Genomic DNA, 24,325 nt, shown 5'->3' with positions numbered 1-24,325 from the left:
AAATAGTTTCCTCATTCCAAACAAGTCAAGAAGCCAAATTAAAAAGATTTCTTGTGATCAGTATCCCCAACAGTATTCTAACAAAACATGCAAGAAAAGGATAAGCAAATGTTTTAAGGACTCAAGAAAGGAAATAGCAAATTTATTTTTAAAAAATCATGCAAAAACTATCTTGTGCCATACAAAGCAAGAGATAGTTTGTCACTTATTTTCTAACCACCAGGATCCAGATCCTTTTATTTAGCTACTGTGGATATGTGACAAATAGCTTTTCAAATAAACCTGAATCAGATATCAATCTATATTCAATTATTAGATTTCCTATTAACCCAACATCAAATTAAGAAAGATAATTCTTATTCCAAGAATTGAAGTAGTTTGTTACCTGTCATTTTTGGTGAATTTACTTGTTCTTGTACACAGTTTTGAAAATATTGGAGCCAAGGGTGTTTCTTTTCTTAGAAAATAATGAAATGAAATACATTGATATACATGAATGGTATACACAATTGTATATAAATACTATTGATTTAATATGTTTATTGTACAGTTAATAATTCCATTTCAAAAGACAGCACATACCTTTTAGGTTTCATAGATTGACTGGGTGGACTGACCTAAAGCAAAATGGAGGTAAAGAAACAAGTATTATATAGTTATTCTACCTTGAAGCTAAATGATGAAGTTTAAAGGTTTGAACAAAATTACAATGGAAGGATAGACCACTGTGAAGGTTAAAATCAGGAGCTCTGCAAGCGATTTCCCATTTCTGAATCAGGAACTTGAATTGGAATCTGATTGCCTATATTTAAACTAACCAATCAGTACATTGGCTAATTTAAAGGAAGCTTCTTTTAGTGTTCCTCAATCTCCAATACAGAAAGAGGGGATGAGAAGGATAAGAAAGACTTCCAAGATTTTCTACGTTTTCTCCCTAGAACTCATCAATAAGGACAAGAACTAAACTTCCCAACTGTACTTCCAGTTACTTTTAGCTGCTTCCATTCTGTGTGGCCAGCTGATTTTGAAGTGCCCTAGAAAGTGAGTGCTAAAGTATACAGACACATTAAATAATGAATTAAATGTAGTTGCTTCTGTTTATTCATGATTCTAGACAATATAACCTTATAGCCAAATCAACATATCAAACTTCATAACAAATATACACTGCTTATGAAACACAAAGTAAAGATAAATTTAAAAATACTCTTTAGAGCAGCAATCACCAACCGGTGGTCCATGGACCACTGGTGGTCCACAAGAAAATTTTGGTGGTCCACAGAAAAATTATTTGCATTTTGTATATTGTACTAAATACTATTTATCTTTTTTTTAAAAAAATCATATTAGTGGTCCATGGGATTTAAAATTATGAATTTAGTGGTCCTTGAGTTCCGAAAGGTTGGTGACCCCTGCTTTAGAGGTTCATATATTGCCTATACTGTATATGAACCTCCATACAAATGTTTTCTCATCTATAGAAAGAATATCAGTGGACCTCAAATTACAACTTATACAATAAAAAATAATATTTAGAAGTTATTGGACTCCATTACATTGCATAGAGAACTGTCAATAACACCATTTTGTTAGAGATACAATAAGGATACAGGTAGTTCTCCACTTACGACCATTTGTTTAGCAACTGTTTGAAATTATGACAACACTGCAAAACGTGACTTATGACTGGTCCTTGCACTTACAACCATCCCTCCATCCTTGTAGTCATGTGATCACAATCAAGATGCTTGGCAACTGGCTTGCATTTATAATGGCTGCAGCATCCCATGGTCACATGATTGAAATTTGCGATCTTGCAGCCAGCTTCCAACAAGCAAAGTCAACGGGGAAGCTGGCTGCAAATCACGATCACATGATGTCTCGTATAATGATTGCACAGATTAACAACAAATTTTCTGGTCCCCATTGTGATTGAAGGTCAAGGACAACCTATAATGCTTCTTTAAAACATGTGATTTTAGAATGTCTTACACTTAAAATTAAGTTTTGGCAGAAAGCACTGGATTATATAAATATAAGTGTGCAACAAAAAGCTACAATTATTAAATGATAAGATTCTTTGGACTAAATACCTAATATTTGGAATTTGATAAACAAATAATGTAAATGAGTTCTCTATGCTCTATTCTCTTTTTATGACTAAAAGACTGATATTGCAGCATTTGAAAGAAAAATGCACAGTCCTTTTCATTCAATAGATTGAGGGTCAGATTAATTTGCCGCTCATAAATGGATAGCCTATAGACGTAGACTTGTACGGACAAATATGGGATATTTAAACAAAATATAACAGGTTAAAAATGATAGTTATATAAATGCATTAGAACAAATATGTACTTGAGTAATAATTGAATTAAATAACTATATATAGAACTGTAACTATTTACTGCTAAAATGATACATTTTTTCTTTTTCCTTTGTTATATCTTTTCTTTTTAAAGCACTTTCTATATGTTTTTTTTTTCCTTTGACAATCTATGCATTTTTAGTTTTGTGGAATCTTTCCCATTTTGAGCCATTATTTTAAAAGCAATAAAAGAATAAATTGAAAAATATTTTAAAGTTCTATTTACAGGGTTCTGAGTAGACGAAGTTTCATTTAGCTGAATGGCATCGGTATGTTGAGTAAATGTGTCAGATGTCTTCTTCAGTTCGGAATCCAAATCTGTACTGCTACAGAATTTTTAAAAAAACAGCTTAATTACAATCTGACTTAACAACTATCTACATAAAACTAAAACAGTCTTCACAGTTTACCATGATTGCATTTTATTGCCATTAAGTTTGCCACATATATGCTTTTCTACACCTACATTTTGATGAAACTCAAGCAAACAACTCACAGTGACATCTATTCTTGAGCTAAATCTTTATATTACTACTAAAGTATGCACAAAATAAAAAACAAGATTCATGTTTCTTGTAAATTTAGTTGTACAATTCTACATAGTTTATGATCCATCCAAATTAAAATGCAGATTATGTAGGCTGTTCCAGATCATTCGTTCGTTCATTCATTCATTCATTCATTCATTCGTTTGTTCATTCATTCATTATTTTTGTGCCTTCAAATAAATGTTGACTCCTGAAAATTGACTTTAAGGGCTAAGAGAGTAATACTGGTGTTCCTTGTCCCATCTTCTTCTAAATAGGTTGATAGATAGATATGATAGAACCTAGAAATTTGAAGGTCTCTACTGTTGATACTGTGTTGTCTAGTATTGTAAGAAGTGGTAGTATGGGAGGGTTTCTCCTTAAGTCTACTACCATTTCTATGGCGTTGAGTGTGTTCAGTTCCAGATGGATCGTTGGTCTTACCTGATACGTTCCTTCTCGTTGAGTGGAGACAGCAGCCAGCGTGGGTAGTGCCCATCCAATCAGCTTGAAGGACTGAGTCTGCCAATTATTCTTAGTCCCGCCCTTGTTGCCGGGCAGACCAGCTTTTGGCGAAGACTGGAAGACAGACTCGGTGTGTGGGACAGAGGAGAAGCCAAAGACAGAAAAGGACAGAAAATCATGACGAGTCCAGCATGAAGAAAAAAGGGGAGGGTCTGGCTGCTGTCTCCACTCAACGAGAAGGAACGTATCAGGTAAGACCAACGATCCTTCTCCATTGAGAGTGGAGACAGCAGCCAGCGTGGGACATACCCAAGTTCACTGTCCCGATGTCAGGGCGGGATCATGCTGGACCACATTGTCCTCTCCGGCAATCACTCTCTGCAGAACTCGGCGACCAAACGACGCTTCGGCCGACGCAAACTGGTCGAGTTTGTAGTGTCGGATGAAAGGACTAGGAGAAGTCCACGTGGCCGCCCTGCAAATCTCCAGCAAAGTCGCCTGCGTTGCCCAAGCTGCCGTCGTAGCTGCGCTGCGGGTGGAATGAGCTGTCAATCCTGAAGGACGCGGAAGGGTTCTGACATCATAGGCCGTGGCAATAGTCTGGCGAATCCATCAACCAATGGTTGAAGACGAGACCTTACTGCCCTGAGAGGTAGGTAAGAAGGAGACGAAGAGCGACTCCGAGCGACGGAAAGGGGCCGTCCTCTTCAGGTAGATCCGCAGTGCCCGCCGGACATCAAGGGCATGCCAATGACGTTCCCGAGGATGAGAAGGCCGGGGACAGAAATTAGGCAGGACAAGCTCCTGGGCACGGTGAAAAACTGAGTTAATCTTCGGCACGAATGTCGGATCCAAACGGAGTACCACTCGGTCTGCGTGGAAAACACAAAGGTCCGGACGGGTGGACAAGGCGGCGAGTTCAGATATACGACGAGCCGAAGTAATGGCCACCAAGAAGGCAACCTTGCAGGTGAGAAGTCTGAGACTGGTAGTTCGAAGCGGCTCGTATGGAGGACCCGTAAGAGACTGTAAGACGAGAGGAAGATCCCAGGTAGGATATCGATGTAGAACGGGAGGACACAAGTTCTTAGCTCCCCGAAGGAAACGGCGGATCAAAGGGTGTTGAGCTAGAGAAGACAATGAGCCGCAGGTAAGTACTGAAGATAAAGCTGCAACGTGCTGGCGGAGAGTGTTAGGAGAGAGACCTTGGGAAAGGCCTTTCTGCAAAAACATCAGAATATGAATAATAGACGGTTGTAGAGGCATGACACCGACTTGGTTACACCAGTTGCAGAAACTCCGCCAGGTGGCAGAGTAGATGCGTTCCGTAGAAGGACGTCGGGATGATAGTAAGGTATGCACAACATCTGCTGGAATTTGAACCTCCCTCAAAGTGCACCGCTCAATCTCCAGGCGGTTAGATTGAGCCAGGCCGGGTCTGGATGTTTCAGGGCGCCTTGTGAGAGGATATCGTCCGAGAGAGGAATGCGCCACGATGGGGTCACCGATAGGGACACGAGGTCCGCAAACCATGGCCTCCGAGGCCAATGCGGTGCCACAAGGATCACTTCCGCTCGCTCGGATATAATCTTGCGGATGACCTTGGGAAGGAGGGCCGTCGGGGGAAATGCGTACAGAAGGCCCGACGGCCAAGGAGTTCGAAGAGCGTCAACGCCGGCCGCTCGAGGATGAGGGTATCGCGAGAAGAACAGCGGGAGTTGAGAGTTCTCGTGAGTCGCGAACAGGTCGATCACAGGACGGCCGAAGCGAAGAGACAGTTCCTGGAAGAGGAGCGGGAGGAGACGCCATTCCGCATTGTCTATCCGCCGGCGACTCAACCAGTCCGCTTGAACATTCTGTACCCCGGAGATGTGCTCCGCCCGCAGGGAACACAGGTGGTGCTCCGCCCAGATGCCCAACGCGACTGCCAGGGTCAGAAGAGACTTCGATCTGGTGCCTCCCAGTTTGTTCAAATGAGCCTTTGCGGCAACGTTGTCCGTGAGGACAAGGACGTGGGCTCAGGAGACCAGATGGCGGAATGACTTTAGAGCTAGAAGGACAGCCTTCAGTTCCAGCCAATTGATGGGATGTCGAGCTTCCGAGGGTGTCCAAGTCCCTTGAGCCAGATGACCTTGGCAATGAGCTCCCCAGCCCAGGAGACTGGCATCTGTCGTCACCACTACCCTTGAGGGTTCGAGGAAGAAGCAACCCGCCGAGAGAGCGGGGGAGCGCCACCACCGGAGGGATCTTCGTACCGCAGGAGGGAGCGGAATCAGCTTGAGTGAGGTGCCTCTGCCAGCCTTCTGTAAGGGCAAGAGAAACCATTGGAGTTCCCTGGCATGAAGCTGAGCCCAGGGAACAATAGCTATCGCAGATATCATCTTACCCAAGAGTTGAGACAAGACATAGGGGGAAACAACCCGACTCCCCTCAACCTGGGAAATTAACCTTCTCAGACTAGTCTGCCTATCGGGAGAAAGAAAAACTTTGCCTTGGAGGGTGTCAATCAGGGCACCCAAGTGTACTAATCTAGTGGAGGGGGAGAGATGACTCTTCTCCAAATTAACGGAGAAGCTGTGAGCCGCTAGCGTCTCAACCGTCAGCCAAATATTTATGGCAGCCTGATGCACAGAAGGGGACAATAGCAGGATATCATCTAAATAACACAAGAGGCGGACTGAACGAAGCTGGAGCCGAGCCGCCAAAGCAGCCAGCACCTTCGTAAAGGTGCGAGGGGCAGAAGAAAGGCCAAATGGGAGGGCCCTATACTGGTAGTGAGCCCCGCTATAACAAAACCTCAAAAACCGTCTATGAGACGGGAGGATAGGAATATGAAGGTAGGCCTCAGTAAGGTCAATAGAAGAGAGGAGATCGCCCCTCCGAACACCGTCGAGAATAGACTTCAATGACTGCATTTTAAACCTTCGGTACACAACGTATCTGTTTAAACGTTTGAGGTCCAGAATAGGACGCTACCCCCCCAAAGACTTAGGAACAAGAAACACTCTTGAATAGAATCCCAAACCCTCCTGACCAGGAGGCACAGGTTGAATTGCCCTAATAATCAGGAGGTGCTGAACCGATGAATCCATAAGGGACCTCCTAACGGGATTACGAGATATCGGACAGCAGACAAAGGAGTGAGGGGAGGCAATAAATTCAATGGCCAACCCAGATTTTAATGTGGCGTGGACCCACTTGTCCGAGGTGGATTCCTCCCAAACAGCGGCAAAGAGACCCAATCTACCGCCAATGGGAGGGTCCAAAGGGCAATCAGCGACGGCGACGGGCGAAGCGACCTCCTCCCCCTCGAAAGGGCCGCCTGAGGTTAAAGGGACGCCCTCTGAATGACCTATCAGATGAACCCCACTGTCTGCTGAAAGGTCCATCTCTCCTGAATGAGGGAAAGGAAGAAAAGGAGGGGGACCCCCCATCTGCACCTCAGGAAAAGGAACGAGGAGGGTAAGGCGAGAAACGGGGCGCTCCTCTCCGGAAAACAGCTGCTAGCACCTTCTTTTTGTCCCTGGTTTCTGTGAGGAAAGGGTCTAAAGCATCCCCGAAAAGCTTCGTGCCCTTGAAGGGAACCGAAGCCAATCGCCACTTGTGCCTGGCATCCGCCTGCCAGTGACGGAGATACAGCAAACGACGAGCTGTGACTGCCGAAGCCAAGGATTTTGCAGAGAACTTGGCAGCATTCAGAGTAGAGTCGGCTGAAAATTGGACAGCAGCCACAATTTTATTCAGGTCTTGTCTGATACGAGCATCTCCGGGGGTTAGCTTTTCTTGTAACTGACGCAACCAAAGCAAAGTTGTCCGATTGAAGAAGGTAGCCGTAGTGGTTGCTTTAATCGCCCAGGAAGAGCTCTGAAAGGCCTTTTGAAGAACCTGATCTGATCTGCGTTCATCGGGCTGAAGACCCTCATCAGGATCGCCCGGAACATTAGAGTTAGGAAGAAGAGCTGCAACTGGAGCATCCACCGAAGGAAGTTGAAGAAGAGCCTCCAGATCCGAGGATACCTGAAAGTTCCTTTTGTCATTTGAGGAAGGGAGGGGAGCAGAAGCCGGGGATTCCCACTGTCGTTTCACTACATCCAGGAAGAGGGGAGGTGTAGGAACGGATGTTATGGGTCTAGCTGGTTCCGCGAACATTGGGTCCAAAGATCCAGAGGAAGACGAAGGGGGAGCCGGATCAGCGTTTGGAGAGGATAAACGGGCTGTGTTAACAGCTTTGAAGAGCAATGATTTGAATAAGGCTTGAGGAAAAAGACCTGTGAAAGCCGGCTGGTCAGGGGGAAGGTTCTCATCCTCCGATAGGTCAGAATCAGGAGCTTCCTCATCAATCAAGGCAGAAGGATGACTGTAGTGAGAAGAAGTAGGAGAGGCGGACCGAACTGAATGAGAGCATCCTTCATCGCTGCGGCCCACTAAATAAGGAGAAGCCTCTCTCACCGATCCATGTCGACTAGAATAGCCCGAACGGACGGCCAAGGACCTTTGAACCGCCATCTCGATCATCTACTGTAGTTGATCTGGAGGCACGATAGAGTCCAAAGAGCGGGCAGGCACAGGATCAGTAGAAGGAGCCGCCTGTACTGGTGCTGGATCAGGGGCCGGTTGATGAGAAACTGAGCTAGGACCCCACAAATTGTCATCGGAAATAGTTACTGGACAATCCTGCAACGATAGCTGATCAGGAGTAGGCGAATGGGGTACGGCAGCAGGGAGAGAATCAGAAGGATCAGGTGGTTGAACAGTGGAGGGAGTTAACTGAGCGCATGCCTTATCGCATCTAGATCCGTTCCAGTCGGGTTTCAGGCCTGGGTACAGCACGGAAACGGCATTGGTCGCGTTGGTGGATGATCTCTGGAGGGCTCGGGACAGAGGTTGTTCCTCTGTCCTGGTCCTATTAGATCTCTCAGCGGCTTTTGATACCATCGACCATGGTATCATGCTGCACCGGTTGGAAGAGTTGGGGGTGGGAGGCACCGTATTACGGTGGTTCTCCTCCTTTCTCTCCGACCGGTCGCAGTCTGTGTTGACAGGGGGGCAGAGGTCGACCCCGAGGCCCCTTATATGTGGGGTGCCACAAGGATCGGTCCTCTCGCCCCTTCTGTTCAACATTTATGTGAAGCCGCTGGGCGAGATCATCCGTGGTTTCGGGGTGGAGTACCATCAGTACGCTGACGACACCCAGCTGTACATCTCCACCCCAGACCACCCCAACGATGCCCTTGAAGTGATGTCCCGGTGCCTGGAGGCCGTACGGATCTGGATGGGGAGAAACAGGCTCAGGCTCAACCCATCCAAGACCGAGTGGCTGAGGTTTCCGACGTCCCGATAAAGTCAGCTGGTGCCATCGCTGACTATTGGGGGCGAAGCATTGGCCCCCACGGAGAGGGTTCGCAACTTGGGTGTCCTCCTGGATTCACGGCTGTCTTTAGAAGAGCACTTGACGGCCGTGACCGGGAGGATTTTTCATCAGGTCCGCCTGATTCGCCAGTTGCGTCCCTTTCTGGATCGGGACTCGTTACGCACGGTCACTCATGCCCTCGTCACCTCCCGTCTGGACTATTGTAACGCTCTCTACATGGGGCTCCCCTTGAGGAGCACTCGGAGGCTCCAACTGGCGCAGAGTGCGGCCGCGCGGGTGGTGATGGGAGCGACGTGGCGCTCCCATGTAACGCCTCTCCTGTGCGAGCTGCACTGGCTCCCGGTGGTCTTCCGAGTCCGCTTCAAGGTCTTGGTTATCACCTTCAGAGCGCTCCATGGCTTAGGACCTGGCTATTTACGGGACCGCCTGCTGCCACCAATAGCCTCCCACCGACCAGTACGCTCCCATAGAGAGGGGCTCCTCCGGGTGCCGTCGGCCAAACAATGTCGACTGGCGGCCCCCAGGGGGAGAGCCTTCTCTGTGGGGGCACCTACGATCTGGAACGAGCTCCCCCCGGAGATACGGAGGATTCCGGATCTGCGTACCTTCCGTCGCGCGCTTAAGACGTTTTTATTCCATCAAGCTGGCCTGACCTAAACTTTTCCTCTTTTTAAATGGAATTTTAAATTTGGTTTTAATTTATTGGGGTTTTAAAATGTCTCAGCCAAATTTATTTAATTAGTTTTATCTCTATTTTAAATTTTGTATCTATATGTTTTATTTTATGGCTGTTCACCGCCCTGAGTCCTTCGGGAGTAGGGCGGTATATAAATTTAATAAAATGAAAATGAAATGAAATGAAAATCGCATAATCTGGTCAAAACTTTGTCTCTACGTTTTTCCGCTTTGGAAGAGGAGGATGTCAAGTCCCGAGAGGAAGACTTGTGATGAGAACGTGAGGGTTGAGAAGACCTGGAATCTTCCATGACAGATTGCTGGGTAACAGACATGGAGTCTGATTGGCCAACTTCACGTGCACTGGCCTTCCGGCCGTGCTTAGACTTTGCAAGGGCCTTAGGCATGGGGCCAAGGTTAGATATAAAACCCCACACACACCAGACTGTGCCTCAATGAATGGACTCAGAGCAAATAAAGGGGAGCGAGAGGAACTCCACGTGAAGTAGCCTTGAATAAACTGTCACTGAATAATTATAAACTAAAGGTCAAACCAATTAAGATGGGAGCGTAACAACCAGTGCTGTGGAGTCGGAGTCGGAGTCGAGGAGTCGGAGTCGGAGGAAATTTTGGGTACCTGGAGTCGGAGTCGGAGTCGGCAAACAATGCACCGACTCCGACTCCGACTCCTACTAAATTTAGATTGGAATTTTAAAAAAAGCAAGTTTAAATGTCCCAATTCACAAAAAGTTATAATTAATGACTTCTCTACTGTAAGAATAAAGACCAATGCATGCAGTGCCTCACGTAACCGCAAAATGAACACGTTAAGTGACCGTGAAGAAGCATGCTTTTCATGTGCTTCACTATAAGGCACGCAACGCACAATTAGGAGTGGCAATACTTATACTTTCCATAGTGTTGTGTTCTGCTGTTACAGGGAACGCAGCGCCCATGGGTAACCTAGCCTCTCACTGATAAGGGATTAAGTAAATATGTTTTTTGCAGGACTAGAGACACTTGCATAAGTGAAGGGAATGGAGGGTCAATAGTTCAAGACTGAAGCTGTAAACCATTGGAAAAACTGCTGTCATTCAGCTAAGGCTATAAAAACTTGTAAACTCTGATTGTTAGCTTAAACTTTAAACATGACTATGGGATTCTACTAGGGAAATCATGTTTTATAATAAATGCCCCTTCCTGGATCCTCCCACTGCCCTATCTTCAGCAGCAGATCAGCACACAAAAAGGAGAAGGCAGCAGCTTCTGCCCAACTACCTCTCTCTGCTAGAAGAGCTTAGAACAGCGGTTCTCAACCTGGGGGTCGCGACCCCTTTGGGGGTCGAACGGCCATTTCACAGGAGTCGCCAAAGCCCTCTCTGCCCCCCCCCATGCCTTCACTCACCCTCACTCTCTGCTCTGTTGGATCGCTGGCCGTTCGTTTACCCCGCCCACTCCCAATCTATTGCTGCCTCCGATGGCTAGAGGAAAAAAAACTGTTTAAATTCTTGCCACGGGGCTTCAAAGGGCCGCCCTAGAGCCAGTGGTGCAGCCCAACCGTTTGTTAAATTGCTGGCTTGCCCCGCCCCTCCGCACCACTATTTATTGCCAATAAATAGTGGTGGGCGAGGGGCGGGCGACCCAGCAATTTAACAAATGGTTCGGTGGTTTTTTTGTAATTTTATTGGCCCACGGAGCTTCAGCATAGGCTAATTAGCCCTTGATTAGATCGGCTCCCGACCCCCAGCTGATTTGCTCTGAGCTGTTTTGCTCAGTGCTCTTTTGCTTGCTTGGAAAGACTGCAGATTTTGCCCCCCCTAGCTATACTGAAAAACGAAAGAGAAAGTAAAGCAGGCTGTTGGTTTTGCATGTTAGAAAATTAGGCAGGCAGATTTCTTTTCTTTTTCCTCACCAAAAAAGGTAGGTGCAAACAACGGGAAATTTAGGGAAAAAAGGAGATTTTAAAACACAAAAGAAAAAAAGCTCTATTTAACTAGGGAATTGTAATAATTGAGATACTATTAATTGTATATTGTGTTGAAAGCAGAAATGGTTTAAGTTGTGGTTTGGAGGAATATATGGGGGAAATTATTTGGTTTATTATTATTGGTAAATATAATTAATTGATTTGTAAGAAATTGGATTGCATGGAAATAATTGGAATATTCATGTTCATATTGATTAATATACAAAAAAGGTAGTTATATAACTAATTGATTTATATTAAAATGTTGAATTCATATTAAACAACTGTAATATTACATAATTAACCAATGTGAGGATGGATATAAAAATAGATGACAATGGGAAGGGGTATAATATAGAATAGAAGGGAAAAATTGAATTTGATTAAGATTAGAGATGAGGATGAAGGGTAATATTGGTTTTTTACAAAAATAGATGAGGAATAAATATGGCAAAAAGGAAATATAGAAATTGTAAATTTAATTGAAATGACTAAACACTGTTTAAATTTATGAACCGGCCAAATACTCTGTTCAAAGAAAATACATTGTATGTTTGTATGTGTGTTTCTAATTATTGTTATTTATTCATATTTGTTCTCTTTTATTCTTTAAAGTTTAACAATTCATTCTTTATCTTAATATCTTTATATTTGTTTGGGGTTGGCTTTCTTCCCTTTCATCTTTTTTATTGTACAGCAATCTTTCTCCTCAAACCTACCACCTCTCTCTTTTCTTTCCTTCTTACTTTCTCTTCCTCACCCTCTTCTTCTCCTCCCTACTTCCTCTTCCTTTCTCCTTCTCCTCCTCTCTTCCTCCCTCTCTTACCCTCACTCCTACTCTAATTTCCCTTCCCTTCCTTCATCCCTCTCTATTGCTGTATCCTTTTATGTATATGGACTACTCAGAGGGCTGAAAAAGTTATTTCTGACTGGTCCTCTCCCTTTTGACCAGTCCTCGAACTTACGACTGTCCTCACATTTTACGTTTTTGCCCTATCTTGTCACCATGGTGAAGAGAAGCAGTTGTGAAATGAGTGACATGGTTGTTAAAAATGCTGCACGGGCATAAATGTGAGGATGGTCATAAGTGTGAGGACCAGTCAAAAGTGCGAGGACCTGTCAGAAATGACTTTTTTCAGCCCTCTATACACATAGCCATGGCCACCCGGTCACATGACCAGCTAGCCACACCCACCCAGTCACATAACCTCCAAGCCATGCTCACAAAATAAGCCACGCCCACAGAACCGGTAGTAAAAAAATTTAGAACCCACCCCTGGTTGGGGGTCACCACAACATGAGGAACTGTATTAAAGGGTCGCGGCATTAGGAAGGTTGAGAACCACTGGCTTAGAAGAACTTGGTGGAACAGCTTCTTGGATTCAACTGTAAGTGTTTATATTGTATAGGACAAATCATGTCTAGGTTTAGTGCTGGGATATATAGCTTATTTGTTTGTATAAAGCCATGTACGTACAACTTACAAGACTGTGTATGTTGATATTAAAAATCTAATTATATGCCAGTTAGTATAACATATTTTATATTTTAGGGAAAGAGGCATCCTAAACAATGGCAAAAAGACTGCTAACAACAAACACAACAAAGTCTACTGTTTATGAGCACTTTGCATTATCAAGTGATGGAAAACATTACGTGTGCCAATGTATTAGAAAAGATGATGATGGTGAAAAACAATGTGATGCAAAAATTAGCAGTTTCAGTGGGCCTGATAAAAATGCACCTACAAGAGCATCAAATTTGAAAAGACACTTACAGCGTTTTCATCCCAAAGTGTTAGAAGCCGTGAATGAGAAAGATAGCAATGAAAACATTGCATCTACTTCTGTGACAAAAAACGTTCAGAAATCTACTGGAGAACAATCACAAATAAGAAAATTCTTTATATCTGACAAAGTTACCATAAGGATGACACCAGAAAAATTCAAACACCACATTATTGAAATGGTAGTAAAGAATAGTGTACCACTATCCTTCTTTTCACAGACAGCCTTTTTAGGCCTAAATGGAGAAATGGCAAAAAAACTTGGTGTTTCTCTGGAAAGAGAAAGTATAAGGAAACTTATAATTGAGGAGGCCAAATGTAAAAAGGAAGAACTACAGAAAGTTATGAAAGGACGTTTTGTCTTCCTTAAAATGGATGCATGCACACGTCACAGAGTCAATTATTTCGCTATTAATGTTAGATTTGTGGATGAAAATAACAAAACAATAACACGGACCCTCGGAGTAAAGGACACTCAGGCACATCACACCAGTGATTACCTTCAGAAGTTAGTGGAGGGTGTTCTAGAAGATTTTGAAATTAAAAAGGAACAGATTTTATGTGTTGTGACAGATAACGCTTCTAACATGTTGAGCACAATTGAGAAGATGAAGGCAGATGAAGAAGGTATCAAACAGATATTAGACTTAGAGGAAGACAGCTCTGCAAGTATTAGAGAAAGTTTAGAAACTGAAGAGAATGCTGACATTTTTTTAGACAACTTTGTTGAAGAAGCATTGAAGCTTGCTACTATTCATCATATGCGATGTGCTGTTCATACACTGCAACTTGCCATAAGAGATGGATTAAAAGATCGCCATGCAGCTACATTAATTGGCAAATTACGGCAAGTAACTGTTGCAGCCAGGGCCCCAAAAACAGATGCAATTTTGAAAAGACGTGCAGGAAAAGGAGCCATTTTGGATCAAACAACTCGCTGGGGAAGCACTTATTTAATGGTGAAGCGTTTGCTTGAACTTAAAGACTTCATAGAAGAAATGGACAATGAAAATCTTGCATTAACTGCAAGCCAGTGGACACAAACAAAAGAGCTGGAGAACCTTCTTTCTCACCCCTTCACTGTCACCAAGAGGTTGCAATGTGATGATCTAACCCCGGGTAAATTCCTCTTGGAATGGAAGAGCCTGTTATATCGCCTGAACAAAAATGGAGGGTTAATAGCTGAGGGCATTGCATCTTCAATGATGAAAAGAGAGAGTCTTTTGCTGGAAAATGAAATCTTGTTAGCGGCTATTTATGTCGACCCAATGAGCCGACTTTTATTGAACAGTAAACAGATTGCTACTGGGAAAAAGGCCCTCTATGATGTAGCAGTTCGCATGAAGGGATTACGACCTGAAATACCTCCACAGGAGGATGGAGTTCTTTTAAGCAATAGTGGTAACTCAGAATCATCTTCTTCAAACGAAGAATTAGACTTTGATTCCTTCTTAGACAAAATGGAAGTTGCTAAAGGAAAGCGACGTCGCATAAGCGTTACAGAACCAGTAAATGTCCAAATAAAAAAATTCCAACAGGAGTTTTATAAAGCACTAAAAGAAGTTGAAAAGTATGATCGCTCATCAAAACTTACTGTTGAAGAAGCCATCCTTGTTTATCCAGAGATCGTTAGTGATGTGGCCAGAATAGTTACTGCAATGCCACCCACCCAAGTCAGTGTCGAAAGATTATTTTCAGCCCTAAAAATAATAAAGTCTGACTTAAGAGCCTCTATGAAAGAGGATCTGGCAGAGGCAATTCTCTTCCTTAGAACTCTACATTGAATTGATTTGCATTTGCTAAGCCTATAACTACATTTCAAGATTAATATAAACCATTTCTAGGTTTTACAGATTTTGTTTTTGGTTCATATAGATAAAGCTTTGTTTTTGTTCTAAAACAACCAAATAATGTGGTTTGTATTTTTGAACTGGTAAAGTTCCTGTTCCTGATGTTTATGCCTGCTGCTACTATCCAGCAACTTGATTAATTAAATTAATAAAAAAAAATTAATAAAACTTTGTTGTTTTCATTGTGTTTGTCTTTTGCTTAAACTGTTCAATACAGTAGACTGTTGGCTTCCCAGCCAGTAGTCCTGTGGTAATGACATGTATGTTGCCTTTCTTTCCTTCAAGGAATGTATAAAATACATTCGCATATTAATACAGAGGAGTCGGAGTCGGGGAGTCGGAGTCGGAGTCGGAGTCGGAAGTACAAAAAACTGAGGAGTCGGAGTCGGAGTCGGAACATTTATCTCCCGACTCCACAGCTCTGGTAACAACTCCACAAACTGAAAGGCGTGGTGGGAAGACCTTTTGAAACGTGCTGAGGAGAAGGTAATCAATCAATCAAACAGTTAAGCAATTTAGGCCACAATCTTGTGACCGTTGTAAAGCGAGAACAAGTGTGGGGGCGCGAAGCTCCACTAACGTTAAATGATAGTCAGAGTAAAAACCAAATAATAGCTTCAACAGAGGAAGGGGGCGTGAAGCTCCACTGGCACAGCTAGATAATCCTCCTGACCCGGGCCCTTGCAGCGTTGAAGGAGGGAGGGGGGGCGCAAAGCTCCTCTGCTGCAAGCAAGCAGCTAGCGTTCTAATTAACCTGCGTTAGCTCGATTACGAGGCAGTTTAAGAGGCCGCAGTTGCCGGCCACAGTAGAGCAGGGGCGGGGGCGCGAGGCTCCTCAGGAGAACTGCTCAGCCCGCCACGCTTCAATTCAAATTAGATCAATCATGGAAAGCGGCCGCAAGAGAGGCGTTCTGGGGTGGAAAATGCCTCAGCCGGCAGAATTGCTAGAGAAGTTTGCAGGCCGCTGAATTATCGCTCTCCCAAACGGCGGGAAATCAGAGTCCAAAATGGCGGCCGCTACGGATCGCCCGCCAAACTGCCGAGAATGAAAGGGGCGAGGGCGGCCAAACTAAGAGGGAGAAAAGAAAAACCACAGGGGAGAATGTCCCTCGAAGATCTCACGACCATAAGCCCTCCCTTGGTAGAAACGAGGGCAAGGAGTCCCCACGCCCCTGGCAAAGCCAGGGGAAACCGGCGTTAAATGGAGGTCTATGGCAACTCACAAATTCGACGTAAGGACGGTCCAAGTCAGCCGGAGAAATCAATCAATGTCCAAATCGGAATACTAGAGCACAGTGAAACAGTCCAAGTCAAAAAATCCGAGAAAAAACCAACACGAAAGAGACAAAAGAGAGTTTAAACTAGAGAGAAGTCCCACACACCAGCCAGCGCTGAAGGACTGAGTCAAAAGCTGGTCTGCCCGGCAACAAGGGCGGGACTAAGAATAATTGGCAGACTCAGTCCTTCAAGCTGATTGGATGGGCACTACCCACGCTGGCTGCTGTCTCCACTCTCAATGGAGAATGTTCCAGTCGCACCACGAGGTTAGTTGTTCAGCCTCCCGTCTGTATGAGGATTCATCATTGTCTCAAATGAGACCAATCACTGTTGTATCATCTGCAAACTTCAGTAGTTTAACAGATGGATGGTTGAGATGCAGTCATTGGTATATAGAGAGAAGTGGAGAGAGCACACCTCCTTGGGGGGGCCCTGTGCTAATTGTATAGGTATCCGATGTGATTCTGCTTAGCTTCACCTGCTGCTTCCTGTCTGTTAGGAAGTTTATAATCCACTTACAAGTGTGTTCAGGTACCACTGGTTTAGTTTAGTTAGAAGAATGTCTGGAATGATGGTACTGATGAGAGTCAGGGTAACATAAATGGAGACTTTTCTAGAGTCATCTGAATTTATCTATTTTTAAATTGCCATTGAAATATTGCTTACTTTGCATATTGCCTGGAATGCTGAAAAATCCTAGTCTGATTTATTGATATCAATATCCACCGATACTAATATCCATTGATTTGTAACTGAAATATAATTTTACACTCTGAAGCTTTAGATTATTACTACATTTTTAGCCAGAACTTACTATCCAGGAATTAACTCATTGTGGAGTAGGTAGTGATAGATTCCATTTGTACAATTTTTATTGTAGAAGAAAATAATAGAAAACAAACTGGCCTTCTGGATAAACAAAGACAGAAACAAATGTCTGAAGAAACATTGAAGCAAAACTTAGCACCTTAAAAAACTGACTTTGCTTTGCTGCTAGACTTTATTCTATTTTTGTCTTGTCCATAACTACTATAAATCTACTTTAATGGCTCAGAAACACTTTGAGAATACTTCCATTAGGACAAAACTAGAATCTAGGTATGTATTTATATTTATGTACGTAACTTTAATATGATACATTTTTTATTTCAGATAAATAGATACCTGCCAATGAGTGTTGTGAAGCTCTACATCTTCCAGATGATCTACATCTTTTACTTATACAGTTATATTTAAAACTTATTTAAGTCAAGAATGACTACTAGTAACCACATGGACGCAAAAATAATGTTTGGTCAGCAGTTCATGAAAGTAGTTTGTCTTATGTTGCAGGAATCTCAAAAATTTGGGGGTTTTTTCCCTCTGGTTGTGGAATTCTCGTCTATTTCCTTGGAGAATCACACTGAATTACTTTATGGCCTTGGCTCTATATTCCTTGATATTGCACTGAATGTTGCTCTGAAAGCAACAGTTAGCACCATGACTGGACACTCATTCTATCATCACCGTAAATGATACTTTCATTTATATGAACTTTACTAAAAGGTCAAGTAGTATTGTGTTCTTTTTCAATGCATTCATCCTATATTTTTACTCTAGTTTCTCCAATTGTCTTAGAAGCCTAGTTAATTAAGAACTTCTGATCAGCCAGGGCATGCAAGTAGTCACTTAAACTTGCTTCTCTCTAACCTACATAAGTTGATTCCAAAATATTGACTCCTAGCTGTATTACAGGTAGTCAAAGTTACAACAGCACTGAAAAACGTGGCTTATGACTCTTTTTCACACTTATGACCATTGCAGCATCCCCATGGTCACATGATCAAAACTTGGATCCTTGGCAACTGACATGTATTTATAATGGTTGCAGTGTCTTGGGAAGTCAAGCGATCAACTTTTGTGACCTTCTGATAAGCAAAGTCAATGGGGAAGCCAGATTCACTTAACAACCGTGTTAGTAACTTAACAACTGTTGTGATTCACATAACAACTATAGCAAGAAAAGTCGTAAAATGGGGCAAAACTCACTTAGCAACTGTCTTTCTTAGCAATGGAAATTTTGGACTCAGTTGTGACTGTAAATTGAGGACTACCCATAATTAAAGTTGGTGGGAGGGGTTTCCCTTAATTTTTTTGATTTCCTCACAGATAAGATAAAGAAAAGAAAACAGAACAGCTAGAATGGGAAGAAGATATTGTCAAGATTCTCTTAAACTCTAATCCAATAGGGGCATCACGGAAGCAATAATGATGAAAGCAGCATAATGTCATAAGCTCTACTCCTCTCAAACACACATCATAGGAGCCTTGGTGGTGCAGCAGACTAAAGTGCTGTTAAGTAGTACTTAGCTGCCAGCTGCCTGCAATTACTGCGAGTTCAAATCCCACCAGGCTCAAGGTTGACTCAGCCTTCCATCCTTCCGAGGTAGGTAAAATGAGGACCCAGATTGTGGGGGCAATAAAATGACTTTGTATTAAAAAAAACACCGCTTGGGGGGGCCGAAAGCCCTACTAAGCAGGTATATACAAAAGTATGAAGGCTATTGCTTAACGCATTGTAAGCCGCCCTGAGTCTCCAGAGAAGGGCGGCATATAAATCGAACCAATAAATAAATCATCGCACCACAAGTATATACAAAAGGGTGAAGACATAAACCAGACAGACACTCTGTCAGTAAGCGATTCAGCTAAAGATATCCAGCCTATTAACCTGAAAGACATAAAAGGAGCTACATATAAATTCCACAATCAGAATAAAATTATGGAAAGGCCTTTCATACTGATTACTATACCTCTCCTAATTGGTGTTCATTATGCGATATTATGTTCTTTATATCAATTTATTTAAACAGTATTTTTAAAAAAATAATTCAGTATAATCTTACATTCCAGATGCTTCACTCGATAGTTCTTGGCTACTACTAAATGTCGTATCTGAAGAATCACTGGCAGAGTTAGCAGATTGTTCTGCCTAGAAAAATAGTAATTCCAAAACAAAAGATTTATTCAGCAAAAGATAACAATGTAAGAAAAATCATTTATTTTATACCTGGGAGTTTTAAACATATATGGGTAAACCTCGGTTTATGAGTGGTTGCTTAACAACCATTTGAAATTATGACAGACCCCCCACCCCCCACCAAAACTATTTACGGTCCAATTTGACCACATATGCACATACCCATAATCATGGAATCGCATTTTGAATGCTGGCATCCAGTTCATGTTCATGGCTATTTGCAGTGTCCCATGGTCACATGTACAATTCTCATCCATTTTTATCTAATCTAATCTAATCTAATCTAATCTAATCTAATCTAATCAATCTAATCTAATCTAATCTAATCTAATCTAATCTAATCTATCTATCTATCTATCTATCTATCATCTAATTTATTTGCCACCCATGTAGTGGTTCAGGCAACTCTGAGCAGCAGCATCAAGATAAAACAACATATAACTATTATACTGTAAATATAAAATGTATTAAAATCACAAAAAATAAAACAACCTGAAAAACAAGGGTTTGGAGAAGAGAAGTGGATTGTCTTCTCTGTTAGTCTATCAACCACCTCCATTAAGCAGCTACGTCTTTAGAAGAAGAGCCATGGTGGTGCAGTGGTTAGATTACAGTACTGCAGGCTACCTCTGCTGCCTGCCGGCTGCCTGCAATTTTGCAGTTCAAATCTCAACAGGCTCAAGGTTGACTCAGCCTTCCATCCTTCCAATGTGAGTAAAATGAGGACCCAAATTGTTGGGGGAAATGTGCTAACTCTGTAAACATCTTAGAGAGTACTGGAAAGCACTGGAAAGTGGTATATAAGTCTATTGCTATTGCTATTGCTATTGCTATTGCTATTGCTATTGCTATTGCTATTGCTATTAGGACCCCTTGCCAGCCGGCATAGCCAAATTTTAAGGACTTTCCTGAAGGCTAAAAGAAAGAGGGAAGTTCTTACCTCCTATGGCAAGATGTTCCAAAGGGCAGGAGTCATAGTAGAAAAGGCTCTTCTCCTGGATCCCACCAGCTGAAATTCTTTGGCTGATGGGATCCGCTGTAGGGCCCTTCTACCAGCACAAATGGGACAGGTCAATCCCATTGGGGAAAGATGGTTCAGCAGATATTCTTATGACCCATGCCATAAAGGGCTTTAAAGGTGATAACCAACACCTTGACTTGCATCTAGAAGCAAAGCAGCAGCCAGTGCAACTCAGGTAAAATTGGTGTTACATGTGCCACCACCATAGGGGTCTGGACCAATTGTAGCTTCCAAATGCTGCTTAAGATTAACCCCATTTACAGTACACTGCAACATTCCAAGTGGGAGGATTATCTTTGCCAGGTTTGCCTTTGATTATTTCAGTTTTTCCAGCAAAAAACAACAACAACACCCATTGGGTAAATGGATTTGCTTGACAATTGGAGTATTCATTTAACAACCACTAAAAAAAGTGTCAAAAACATGACTCTTCGACTTATGATTGCAACAACTTATGACCATAATGCTGTACTCAATTATGATTTTACATAGAGGACTACCTATAGTAACATGCAGTGTGATGTACCAAGAAAAGGGGAAATTACAAGATCACAGCTATAACTAAATAACTGTTAATAAGCAGTCTAAATTCATCCAGGTTTGCACTTAGGAACATCCAATAAGGGGGGGGGGGGAGGAGGAGGAGGATTTAATAGGAAACAATGGAAAACTGTATTCCAACCACTTTCATAATGAAGCAATATCAGGCTATAAAGCTATTCATATTTGTTTGAGAGCAAGCACAATCAAAAAGAATGAGACTGAATTCCAAGTAGACACAGAATCACAGTATTCAAAATGGTGCCCTGATTTCATGATTGTGATTCAGAACAAGTGAAATATCTGATAAAACATTATGAACAAGTACTGCATATAGTTTTCCAATCAACCCATGTTAATGATCTGTCAAGAAGATATTCAGGCATGAGTAACTATGGTCATACAAATTCTACTCTGGAGAAATTACAATGAATGCAACAATAATAAATTGCTTAGATCAGAGGTCCCCAACCTCTGGATCGTAGCCCACTACCAGGCCATTGCTTATTTGCAAACAGGCTGTGTGATCAGTGGGCCGGTGCGTGCATGTGCAACTCTACTCTCGTGAATAGCTGGCTGGTGCGCGCACACACAAGTGCATACATCTCAACTTGTGACAAGTTGAGCTATGTGCACATGCACGCCAGCCTGCTACTCATATGAGTCAGGCTGCACACATGCTAGCACACCACTCAGCATACCAGTTCTTCTCCACCTCAGTTGGACCACCAAGCTGCATAGCTTAGGGACCATTGGCTTAGTTACAAGTTTTATATCACCTTTTATAATGAAAACAGTAACAGTCAAACCTTTTGAAGGTTTTCTTTGTGTATATCAAAAGACTGTACCATAATGCAACATGTTAACAATTCCATTCCATGGAACAGGAAAACAAAACTTAAGAGAGCAACCTGATTTCTTTTATCCAAAACATGACAGGGACTATATGGTACATTTCAGTTTACATACTCTGAAAGTTGATGAGCTAGTCAACTTTTCATATGCTAGTTTGGCTGCTTCAAATTTGGCTGCTTGAGCTTTATTTCCTCTTCCAACACCAACTACTATATCACCAATCCGACACTCATAAGAAAAGCTAGAAGATATAAAAGGAGAAAAAAAAATGATGTTCAATGTTGTAAAAGAAGGCTGCTGACCAGTTCCTATCTATTTAGAAGTAACTTTCAGTAAATCAAAGGAGCCTACTGCTGATATAAAAGCATACTGAAAATAAAAGCTGCAATTTTATACATATATCTGAAAATAAGCCCAGTTCAAGGCAGTCAGATTTACTTTTGAGCTTATGTACCTAAAGTGCTTCAAAGTTGTGTAATCAACCTTTTAAAATACACAATTTATTTATACATAGCTATATAGCAGTATATATTTCCTATGTAAATAAATGAGCAAGTTCACAAACTTTTCAGTACCACATATATCAATCTTAAAACCTTAAAATATCACTGTTTCTTTTTTATTTTTTTTATTTTTTATTCTGTTTTTGCTAGACTGCATTGGCTGTAAAATAAGACAGGGGAATTGTTCAAAATTGTTACAGAGGAAATAATCCATTTGACTTATAAAGAAATAGATTTCAGGTGGACATCAAGAAAAGGTTTCCTTCCACAGAATATATTGTTTCAGGAGACAGTGAACTCTCTTTCACAGGCAATATTTAAACAGAGTACAGGTTGTTCTCTACTAGGGATGTCCTATCAGTGGATCCCCATTCCAGGCAGGAATTGGACTAAATCTCTTCCAACCTTTACATTCTTTTCTTTTTTTTCTTTTTCTTTTTTGGTAGTTCAGCTTACCTATATTTTAACTGTCATTACACTGCAAATTACAGTTTTCACAAGTCTCAAAAGAGATTCATACATGAATGCCTTAATTTTTTCTTATCACAGTTATAAAGTTAAAAATTACAAGGTCATTGCAAAATGAATTAATTAACCTTTACATTCTATGACGGTATGATTCTGCTTATCTTGTAAGCTTAAACAATGCTTGTTAAAATGTGTAACAATATATTATATATATATTGTTACATAAATCTGATAGCTATATTCCTGTGGTTGCAGCCTAAACTTGCATTTGTTTGTTTGCAACATCATCATCTGCTGTTTCACACATTCTCTGTGCAAAGAGGTTTAATTTGGGTTTAGTGTGATATGTAAATAAAGCTACTGTGACTTATAAACCATGACTTATGATTAAGCATGGTGCATAAATCCAATCATTATTCAAGAAACCACTGTCAAATAAAACTATGGCTCATTGCAATGCATGAACCAGTCTCCTATGAATAAAATTCAGTAACACCTACATATCTCAAGAGAATATTTTTTTAAAAAAATGCAACCCTATTCCCCAAGATAAAATATTATCAGTAACTCACATTGGTTTATGTTCCAATCCAGTTTTAGATACCAAGTTATACTGAACATGCACTTTGTTCTTTAATGCATACTCATTAAGCAAGGAAACATAGTTAATTGAATTTGAAGATGTATATTCAGGAACACTTAGAGAAAGCAGGGATAACGTTGACTCCTTGTGCTGCTCACATGAATCTGGTTCTCCCTACAAAAAAAATAAGTGTAAGTAAATCTGCTTGAGGAGAGTGAAATTGTTCTTGGAATTCCTCCGCAAAGAACAGATAACTTGCACTTCATCTATTATCTCTTATAAAGAGAGATAGTAACATAAATTGCAGTATTTTTGGCAAAAGTATTGTTCTGATTTAGCAAAATGTACAATGGATCACAAATATATACTGACAGCAAAAAGAGAGAGAGAGAGAGAGAGAGAGAGAGAGAGAGAGAGAGAGAGAGAGAGAGAGAGAGAGAGAGAGAGAGAGAGAGAAAAGAAGGGCAGATCTACTTTATGACCCCAAGACTATGTAAAATATTTGTGGGTTGTAGAAAGCTTTGGACTGGGAGGGGGGGGGAATAATTCCACGTATATCCCATAGGCCTAAGGTGGAAATGGAATTGTGATCAAGTTAGCTTATGGCATAATAAATATGTTAGTTTGAAGTAACTCGAAGATGTTTTTGTGCAACCTTGAAAAATCTTGCTTTACAGAGAAAAAACAACTTGCTGAGAGAGTTTCTACATAAGGTCCTGTGCCCCTGACAGTAGCACCTAGCAGAAGTTGAAAAACCCTCACACTGTGAAAAGAGGGGAAGAGTTTACAGAGGAAATATGGCATAAAAGGTAGCACCTCTTCCCCTGTAGGTACCCTTCCTAGAATCAGCTACCTGGAGTTAATCACTGAAAGGACATTCCTTTCCTCAGCACAGACTGACTGGGGAATGCCTAATTTGACTTTACGGCAAAGATGGTCAATTCATGGCCTTCAACCCTCATGGAGACCTGTTCTAAAGCTCTGAGAATTGGCAATTGCCTTCCAATCTGAAGTAGGAAACATGAAAACTAAATTAATTCCTAAAATAAG

The 24,325-nt window shown here is 41.9% G+C and overlaps 1 protein-coding gene across 1 annotated transcript in view; it reads right to left on the bottom strand.

The window, feature by feature from the left end:
* EIF2AK2 (eukaryotic translation initiation factor 2 alpha kinase 2) overlaps window positions 1-24,325 on the bottom strand; it is a 61,803-nt gene that overhangs the window by 24,861 nt on the left and 12,617 nt on the right. Inside the window, exons 5-10 of the mRNA XM_070932510.1 lie at window positions 23,265-23,449; window positions 21,836-21,962; window positions 19,172-19,257; window positions 2,595-2,694; window positions 583-617; window positions 386-457 (exon numbers count right to left, since the gene is read on the bottom strand). Of these exons, the coding sequence (XP_070788611.1) occupies window positions 386-457; window positions 583-617; window positions 2,595-2,694; window positions 19,172-19,257; window positions 21,836-21,962; window positions 23,265-23,449 (605 nt within the window). The remainder of the gene's footprint in view (window positions 1-385; window positions 458-582; window positions 618-2,594; window positions 2,695-19,171; window positions 19,258-21,835; window positions 21,963-23,264; window positions 23,450-24,325) is intronic.

The sequence above is a fragment of the Pituophis catenifer genome, unplaced genomic scaffold (assembly GCF_029215685.1).
Source record: "Pituophis catenifer annectens isolate HBS135680 unplaced genomic scaffold, rPitCat1.0.hap2 SCAF_1, whole genome shotgun sequence".
Taxonomy (NCBI): domain Eukaryota; kingdom Metazoa; phylum Chordata; class Lepidosauria; order Squamata; family Colubridae; genus Pituophis; species Pituophis catenifer.
Note: the sequence above shows the minus strand (reverse complement) of the source record. Positions and strands in the feature narration are given on the sequence as shown.